General features: G+C 43.6%; 1 protein-coding gene across 1 annotated transcript in view; it reads right to left on the bottom strand.

Annotated features, from left to right (window-relative positions):
- Positions 1–701: 701 nt before the first annotated feature.
- PACC1 (proton activated chloride channel 1) overlaps positions 702–10,173 on the bottom strand; it is an 80,115-nt gene continuing 70,643 nt past the window's right edge. Inside the window, 2 exon segments of the mRNA XM_030194646.1 lie at positions 702–1,638; positions 6,994–7,101. Of these exon segments, the coding sequence (XP_030050506.1) occupies positions 1,477–1,638; positions 6,994–7,101 (270 nt within the window). The 3' untranslated portion in view covers positions 702–1,476.

The raw sequence follows: 10,173 nt of genomic DNA, 5'->3' as shown, positions 1-10,173 counted from the left end.
GCCAGACGAGGTCTTCTTCTTCTCGCAAAAGGCTTCCTTCTGTTTCTGACGTCAGACTCACAGAACGAAGCCTTGCAGATCTGCAAGGCTTCGTTCTGTGAGTCTGACGTCAGAAACAGAAGGAAGCCTTTTGCAAGAAGAATAGGACCTCGGCTGGTGGAGGTTGGGGCCCCCCACCAGTAAAGGCAGGCGACGGCGGGTTGGCGGCAGGAGGGGGGGCAGAGTAGGCAATGGCGGGGGGGGGGGGGTCGGTGGTGCTGGGGGGGGGGCTAAAATGTGCCCCCTCACCTCGCAGGGCCGCCGAGAGCCGGAGCCGGGACAAGGCCGCCCCCGGGCCACCCCACCCGAGGTAATCATTGTCGCCGCTGGGCCCCCCCCTCCACCCGCTACCAGGCCCTGAACTAAACTTAAACACCTCCTTCCTTTCCTTTCACCACCTTCACGGCAAGCAGCAGCAGGGCAGACCTCTCCTTCCTTCCGTGCTCCGCCCTCGCGGACGTTACGTCAGGCGAGGGCGGGACAAGGAAGGAAGGAATGGCCTGCCCTGTTGCTGCTTGCTGCGAAGGTGGTGAAAGGAAAGGAAGGAGGCGTTTAAGGTTAGTTAGTTCGGGAGCGACGGCGGGTGGGCCTGACTGCGGTGGCGCTGGGCCTCCTCCGGAGGCCCGGGGACTTTTGTCCCCCCTGTCCCTCCCCCCCTCTCGGCGGCCCTGTCACCTCGGGTTCTGGACCCCCCTCCCGCCGAAGTCTGGCTACGCCCCTGATGCTGACATATCATCATGTTGGGGCCACGTGGGACCCCTGGAAGCACAAGGCCCTGTGCAGTCTCCCCTGCATAAATGCCCAAGTACATTTTGCAGCATATATATAAAGGTTAGGGGAGATAGTGTCCACCCTCTTATCACCTGTAATTTTAAATGGTGCTCAGTACTAAAGTATGCAAAGCATAACTACAGGCACTACAGACAAACCTCCCATTTTAAATCTGGTGAAAAGAGGAGCGACTGCTGCAGTTAGTGGAATGGAAATATCTGGACATTTGCTCTTCATCTCTTTTCAATGGTCATAGGCAGCAACGTGTACTTCTGGTTGTCATGGCTGCTCCACCCTTCCCTTTACTGGCTTCCAGAGCAGAAAGTGAACTGATAAATCTCAGAAGCAAACTAGGGGAAGGAAATGATAATGGAGAAAGGTGGGAAGCCAGAGCTCTGAAGAGAAGGGCGAGGCCCCAAAGGAAGGGAAAAGAGTCCTGCCCCGCCCTCCTCCTTTAACCCCAGAATTTAAGACATTCTAGAACCATTTTTTGTCTAGTTCCCTGGCAGCTGCACTAAGTCCACTTTGCACATGACCAGCCCGGCCAAAATATGCCTCCGATAAGGGCAGAATGTGGCACGCTTCTGTTTTATCCTCTTCAACTTTTCTGTTAGTTTGCAGAACAAGATGTTTTTTTTCCAGTGTATCAAAGATATTCAGTGTCCCTCAGCTTATATGGTTTATCTGTCGGGCTTTCTTTTTCAGATGTCTTTTTCGAATTTTGATCATCCACTTGACACTCAATTTAGCAAAATCTGCAGCCTTAAATAACACCAGGAAAACACCGCATAGAAGTGCAATCATGTTCCAGGGGTTGGCAGTGATGATCTGAGGAAAATAAATATTCAAAAGCTAGTCATTATTTTTTTTTCAGACGTCATCAGATGACCTCACAATGCATATTTATCTCAAAGAACTGTAAAATTAGCGCTGACCCAAGGATATCTGATGCCCTGGGTAAACCTTCAGCCATGCCCCCCCCCCCCCCCCAGGCCCTACCTCATAGTCCAGCATTCCACACCCTCTCTCTCCTCATCTCTTCCCCCTGCTGGGCCTGTGCCACTGCCCTACCTCTTCCTAGGCCTGACTAAGCATAACCTGAGCTTAAAGGCCTCAGGCCAGCAGTGAATTCACTTGCAACTTTAGCCTGGGAAGAGGAGAGCAGCGGTAGTGGCAGGAGGAAGCAAAGGGGGTAGATGAGATGCTGCTTCCCTACCATGCCCCTTCCCCCCCCCCCCCCCCCATTCCAAATGCTGCCATCCTAGGCTGACACCTAGAGGCAGGGCCAGTCCTGTGTAAAATCTTTACGATTTTCATTCAGATGAAACATCTTGTCCCTTATGCACAGTAGCCTTCACATTACTGAACACAGATTTTTCATTATTCAGTGGGTGATGAAATATGCTTTGTAAGGGAACTGCAGACTTTAGGAGCTTTCTAGAAACAACTGAACTCAAGTGCTTTGATGATCACTAAGTTGACCTGAACATGTATACCCTGGAGGAAAGGAGAAACAGGGGTGATAGGATACAGACGTTCAAATATTTGAAAGGTATTAATCCGCAAACGAACCTTTTCCGGAGATGGGAAGGCGGTAGAACTAGAGGACATTAAATGAGATTGAAGTGGGGCAGACTCAAGAAAAATGTCAGGAAGTATTTTTTCACGGAGAGAGTGGTGGATGCTTGGAATGCCCTCCCGCGGGAGGTGGTGGAGATGAAAACGGTAACGGAATTCAAACATGCGTGGGATAAGCATAAAGGAATCCTGTTCGGAAGGAAGGGATCCTCAGGAGCTTAGTGGAGATTGGATGGCAGAGGCGGGGCTGGTGGTTGGAAGGTGGGACTAGTGCTGGGCAGACTTTACAGTCTGTGCCCTGAAAAAGACAGATACAAATCAAGGTAAGGCATACAGAAAAAGTAGCACATATGAGTTATCTTGTTGGGCAGACTGGATGGACCGTGCAGGTCTTTTTCTGCCGTCATCTACTATGTTACCATGTTACTATGTATAACAAGACTCCTAGGCAGGAAAGGCACATACACATATATGTTGCATCTATCTTATATGCATCTGTATGCCTGTATACAAGAGATAACTGGGACGCTCCTACAAAATGTTGCACATGCCGCAAAGTAACTTTGTTCATGTATGTGCCAGTAAGAATTGGTACATATGTGTGCATTTTGTAACACAGGTGCATGAGTTTATTCCTGCCCAAGCTCCACTTTTCTCTGACCCCAAGAATGCCCCTATGTACTCCTAGGACTCAGTTCTATAAATAGTGCCCAAATTTGGGTGTTGAAAAAAATGGAGCACTGAACGCTACACAGTACAGTCTCAATTATCCGACCTTCACTAATCCGACCCCAGTGATATAATCACATTTGTTTCTATTTAAAATATTTGTTTTAGAACAATTATTGAAAATGTATTTATTTATTACATTTGTATCCCACATTTTCCCACCTATTTGCAGGCTCAATGTGGTTACATAGTACCGTAAAGGCGTTTGCCAATTCCGGTATGAACAAATACAGTAATGTTGTGGTAGAATAAGGTTCGTGTGTTCAGACACATTAGGGAATCATAGAGAGGAAGAGGAGTTATATGTCCATTATGAGCTTTGGTTTCGTTGTGTTGCAGGGTACAGGCATTTAAGTTGGGTCGGTAGGGTATGCCTTTTTGAACAGGATAGTTTTTAGTCATTTCCGGAACTTCAGGTGATCATAAGTTGTTTTCACGGCTTTTGGTAATGTGTTCCATAGTTGTGTGCTTATGTAGGAAAAGCTGGATGCATAGGTTGATTTGTATTTGAGTCCTTTGCAGCTTGGGTAGTGGATATTTAGGTATGTTCGTGTTGATCCTGTTGTGTTTCTGGTTGTTAGGTCTATGAGGTCTGTCATGTATCCCGGGGCTTCGCCGTAGATATAAATGCCAGGGTTAAATTGGTCAAATTTACAGTGACCAGTAAAGTGATTGCTATGCATGTGCCTCAGGCAGATACCTGTATATATGGCTGGAATCACCCCTTTTCCTTTGGGGTGGAATTCAAATCCCAATACTATGAAGTGTATGTTGGCTCTGTTTGAGGAGGAAGGAGCATGGGGAAATGACTCCTGTAAATCCCTAGCACTGTTATTTCCGGCACTAGGCCTAAGTCTCCTCACTAGGCCATAGGAACCATTCAGCCTGTCTCTCAAGATGGGGAGGAAGGGGCAACCAGGCAGGTAGGAGTCTTTTGCAAATGCACACATATGGTTAATGTGACTGGGAAGCAGACTAGTGGAAACTATTCAAACCTGAAAATAGCCAAAGCAGATGTGTGGTGGTATTCTGGGGGGAATTCTCAGGCCTACTTGGCAGAATGGAGAGGCACATGTGCATTGGTACAATTGGCAATACAATTCACCCTGGCATTTGAAGAAGGGCCCAAGTTACATAACAGACAAAAGAGAAGTACCATAAGTACTTCTTTTGATGATAGAATTTATATAGACAGTATATAGGTTCCTAGGGGTGTACCAGATGAGTTCAAGGCTAGGAATCAGATAGCTGCAGGATTTGAATCTGCCTTCTTTTGGTGGTCAGCTGTCAACAAGAATGTGGATGGGATAAACTACAGATATTACAACCAGTAGAGTCATAGGATATTAGCTAAAAAAAGGGGGGGGGGGATGTTGTACTTTCATACCCAATAAAACAGCTCCTGATGGGACAATCACTAAAGCCCTTTTAGGACTTACAACCCTAACAGATGAGTTGGCAGACAACTCAAGTATAGATAGTTCCTTAACAGGATGGTTAGATACATGGTTTGGAAAATGGAAGAACATTTCAGCATCTCTGTTCACATCTCTGATAGTATTGATAGGAGTTTTAGTGGGATTAGGAGGTTGTATAACCCCATGTGTTAGAGGGTTGACACAGAGGTTGATTAAGACAGCAATTTCAAAGAAAATGCCATTAGGCCCATCATCCTATTCAGAGAATGTAATGCTCTTAAAAGAACTGAGGGTTAATGAAGAGTGTGAAAATATGCTAACCAGATTGGAAGAGACTTGTGGGGGATTATAGGTGAAAATGCCATAGAGTTAAAAAAAAAAAAGGAAAGGGAGGAGTTGTAAGAAATATATGGCATTTTCATATAATAGGCCCTAGTTAAGTTGTCTTTAAAAGAAAGCATTTTACTATATCTTAGCTGTTTGAATTATTGCATAAAGGAATCTGTAAGAAGCAGGAACAGGAGAAGGGGGAGCAAGTAAACTGTAGCATTATACCATGAAGGAGAGACAGGAAAGGGGGGGGGGGGAGTTAGACCAGCCCAAGGCCACATCTGTGAGAGCTATGAACAAAAAACTACAGAGAGGGAGAGAGTGAAAAATCCCAGCTGCTGTTACACAGAACCCATAACCGAATTGTAACAAACTGTATTTCCATCATTCATAATGTATTGTAAGCCACACTGAGCCCGCAAAAAGGTGGGAAAATGTGGGATAACAAATGCAATAAATAAATAAATAAACCCTAGCAGACAGGCAGGGGACGATCGGTCAATGAGAAAAACTTAGGGGCAGACACTTAAATGCAACTATAACATAGTAACATAGTAGATGACGGCAGAAAAAGACCTGCACGGTCCATCCAGTCTGCCCAAGAAATGTGCCACTTTTTTGTGTATACCTTACCTTGATTTGTACCTGTCTTTTTCAGGGCACAGACCGTATAAGTCTGCCCAGCACTATCCCCACCTCCCACCATCGGCTCTGGCACAGACCGTATAAGTCTGCCCAGCACTATCCCCGCCTCCCAACCACCAGCCCCGCCTCCCACTACCGGCTCTGTTAAAACTATAAAACCTGTGGAATCTTATAGAAATCTGTGTGTGTTAAGCTCCCAGTTCAGAGCTGCACACACCTCATGCTAGCGAGAATGATTTTTGAACAATAAATTGCTTAATTAAGCTTTGATTCATCAATCTGATTTTATGAGTCCTATTTTTGTATAGGTTCTCAGGTTATCTGGGGACTATTTATAACAGAGGAGTAGCCTAATATTTAGTGCAATAGGTTGAGGAACTGTGTTCAGTTCCCACTGCAGCTTTTTGTGACCTCAGGTAAGTCACTTAATCCTACACTGCCCCAGGTACAAATAACCTTAGACTGTGAGCTCATTAGGGACAGAAAAGTACCTGCAAAAAATAGTATATGTAAAACCACTTTGACTGTATCTACAGAAAGGCAGTACATCAAATGTGGAATAAATAGTAAAAAACAAAACAAAATGCCATACTATCAACATCCACCTGTATCCTACAAAAGTGGCCCCTTTCACTTCATTATCTCTTGTGTGTGTCACATCGAACTCAGTGCTGCCAACAGGTGAGATACCTGCATTATTCTGAATCAAAATCACAAACAGGCCTGGGAGCTCTGTTAACATTCCTAGCTAGAGGCTTGTCAGATGCAAGGTCTGCCCCAAATATAAATGTAACTTAGGCACAAGGGATCTGGGCTTTAGATCTCCCCATCCATGGAGGTCACCGAGGCCTGGATACACCACGGAGGTGGTACACTTAGGTCCATGATAGAAAGGGCTGCTACTATCTTGCTGACCCTTCTTAATTAAAACAAGTCCCTACAAGTTAAGTCCTTAGGCTGGTAAGTGGTTGCTGAGCTCCAGGACATATTATATCAGAAGGGGGCACAAAGATTTTATTTATTTATGAGCATTTAATATAACCACCATTCAAAATACATCTTTATTTATTTACATTTTCCACTAAAGGTGGGAAATATACACACACACACGAATATAATAAAAACGTATCCCCTCCTATCGAATCTTGTGTTACAATCCTCCGTGATGTTTACATTTCTTGTAAATGTGTTTCAGCAGTGAAGGGTGCACCAGAAGAAGCCTATTACTAAACATTGGGAATACATACTGACTCATAAAGTGTCCTTGTCACACATCAGTAATGAAGTGTGCAGCAGAACAGACACGTTTCTAAGGCAGCACTGGAATCACACGTGCCACTTCTCCCAGTGGAATTCTGAAGGAAAGAAAGACTTTCTAATTCTTTGCATGTAACATGCTAGAACTATTAACCAAGATGACAGCATTTATTTTAAAAAGCATTATAAGCATATAAGACTGAAATAAAAGGATAGATATACCCACATCTTGAACTTCCTGAATAAACGGATCTTTCCATTCAAAGACCACAAAAAATAGCTGGTCACTCTTTTCTGGATGAGGTCTTCGGTCAATGTAGTTCACCACACTAGTCTACAATTATTAAAAAAAAGAGAGGTTATTTAGTTTTATTATTATTCAATCATTTAAAAAGCTAAGGGGCCGTTTTACCAAACCATGCTATTCCCCATGTGATGAGGTCACTTTTAGCGTGGCGGTAAAATGGCCCCATTTTCCATTTTTCCTATTAATGGCCATGCGCTAATTTCCCTATTGGTGCATGGCCATTAGTGCATGAGCCCTTACTGCCACCTATTTTCTAGGTGGTAAGGGCTCACACGCTAATCATACACCAATCAGTTAGCGTGTGGTGATGTAGCTGCGAGAGAGGCTGAGAAGGCTAGGGCTTTTCAGCTTGGAGAAGAGACGGCTGAGGGGAGATATGATAGAAGTGTATAAAATAATGAGTGGAATGGATCGGGTGGATGTGAAGCGACTGTTCACGCTATCCAAAAATACTAGGACTAGAGGGCATGAGTTGAAGCTACAGTGTGGTAAATTTAAAACGAATCGGAGAAAATGTTTCTTCACCCAACGTGTAATTAGACTCTGGAATTCGTTGCCGGAGAACGTGGTACGGGCGGTTAGCTTGACGGAGTTTAAAAAGGGGTTAGATAGATTCCTAAAGGACAAGTCCATAGACCGCTATTAAATGGACTTGGAAAAATTCCGCATTTTTAGGTATAACTTGTCTGGAATGTTTTTACGTTTGGGGAGCGTGCCAGGTGCCCTTGACCTGGATTGGTCACTGTCGGTGACAGGATGCTGGGCTAGATGGACCTTTGGTCTTTCCCAGTATGGCACTACTTATGTACTTATGTACTTATGATAACCGATAAGTGCAGAACATGCCTACTCTCCACTCCAGACTTGCTCCCAGCTCTAAAAAATAAAATCTATTTTTTAATTTTAAATATTTCTATTCCACTCAGTCCACAGTTCCTAGCAGATTACAATATTATACAAAACTGGGTAGCGCACACCGATCCCAAAACTACCGCGGGACGTCTGAGCAAGCTCCGCGTTAGTGCTTACCACAGCTTAGTAAAAGGACTCCTAAATATCTTAATCGCTGTGAAGCACTAATGCAAAAACAAAGAGATGAGGAAAAAATGGGAACACATAATTAACTCAGGAGACCTGTCCAGCTGTACCTCCCTGCTGAGTGAACATGTGTACTTTAGAAGAAAGGAGAAACAGGGGTGACATGATACAGACGTTCATATATTTGAAACAAACCTTTTCCGGAGATGGGAAGGTGGTAGAACATGAATTGAGGTTGAAGGGGCAGACTCAGGAGTAATGCCAGGAAGTATTTTTTCACGGAAAGGGTGGTAGATACGTGGAATGCCCTCCTGCGGGAGGTGGTGGAGATGAAAATGGTAATAGAATTCAAACGTGCATGGGATAAACATAAAGGAATCCTGTTTAGAAGGAGTGGATCTACGGAAGATTGGGTGGCAACGCCAGTAATTGGGAAGCAAATAATGAATTCATGGGCTGATGCATTCCAACTAAAGCTTAATGCTGATAAGACTCAATGCCTTATCCTTTCATCGCAATATAACAAGGTCAATTATGCTAATATTAACACTCCAAACCACGTTCTTCCTGTCTCGGATACCTTTCTTCCCAAGGGAGGTTTTTCGCAACCTGGTGCAGTCAATGGTGTTAAGCCATTTGGACTATTGCAATTCCATTTATGCCGGATGTAAATCACAAATCATTAAGAGACTTCAGACAGCCCAAAACACTGCAGCCAGACTCATATTTAGAAAGGCGAAATATGAAAGTGCCAAACCCCTAAGAGAAAAGTTACACTGGCTACCATTAAAAGATCGAATTACATTCAAAATCTGTACCCTGGTCCACAAAATTATTCATGGTGAGGCCCCAACATATATGTTTGACCTCATCAATTTACCAGTAAGGAATACAAAACGTTTGTCACGTACTTTCTTGAATCTCCATTATCCCAATTACAGAGGACTTAAAAACAACACAGGATTTGGCAGTCTTCTGGAAACTATTAAAGACTAACCTGTTCAGAGAGACTTACCAAAAGGACCTTTCTTAAAAAAAACAGGACATCAGAACTGTACCAGAATTAGTTAACACTGAATTATTCTTATTTTGGTTACTTTATCACATTGTCATTATTGAACGCTTTTCACTACCCTTGATTTCAGCACCTGAAATGTATTGATTACCGATTTTATTCTAATTTACTGTGTACTCTATATACTCTGATTGTAACATTCTTCTGTATTTCTTATTCCGGAAACGGCGATCGCCACTACAGTATCTGTAAGCCACACTGAGCCTGCAAAGAGCTGGGAAAATGTGGGATATAAATGCAGAAAAAAAAAACAGTGCTGGGCAGACTTCAATGGTCTACGCCCTGATCGTAACTGGATAGGTATGGACTGGAGTGTAAATTTTAAGGGGCTTCGATGCTAGCTTCAGAACTTTTAGTACAAGAACAGTGCTGGGCAGACTTCTGCGGTCTGTGGCCTGAAAAGGCAAGGACAAATCAAACTCAGGAATACATATAAAGTATCGCATGCCATGTAAAATGAGTTTATCTTGTTGGGCAGACTGGATGGACCATTCAGGTTTTTATCTGCTGTCATTTACTATGTTACTATGAGTGACTGCACACCCTAGTGAATCACTAGATAGTTCCACTCCCTCATCCTTTCCACTTCTATCTATCTTTACACTGATCCAGATATGCCCTCAAGTTAGACTTGACTCCTGGTGACCACAGAATGCGGAACCCCTCACCCCTTTTTGTGGTTTTCTTGGCCTAATACAGAAGTGGTTTTCCTTTTATTTATTTTATTAAACTTATAGCCCGCCTTTATACTGATTGTGGCTTAAAGCACACTAATAAACAATTCATGCAATAAATATTTTGGAACTCTGCTACTGTATTAACGACCACCACCCTTGCTAGCAGGAAAGTTCAACATCCATAACTCTCTCCCTCATAAGGAAGTATTTGATATTCTCTCTATTAGGTGATGATGTGCCTCAAAACAAAGGAAATTTGGGAATCACTGCTCTACAAGAATAAAATAAAAAGAGCACAAGAAAGTTTTG

This window comes from Microcaecilia unicolor, chromosome 3, assembly GCF_901765095.1.
Source record: "Microcaecilia unicolor chromosome 3, aMicUni1.1, whole genome shotgun sequence".
In the NCBI taxonomy this organism is placed as follows: domain Eukaryota; kingdom Metazoa; phylum Chordata; class Amphibia; order Gymnophiona; family Siphonopidae; genus Microcaecilia; species Microcaecilia unicolor.
Note: the sequence above shows the minus strand (reverse complement) of the source record. Positions and strands in the feature narration are given on the sequence as shown.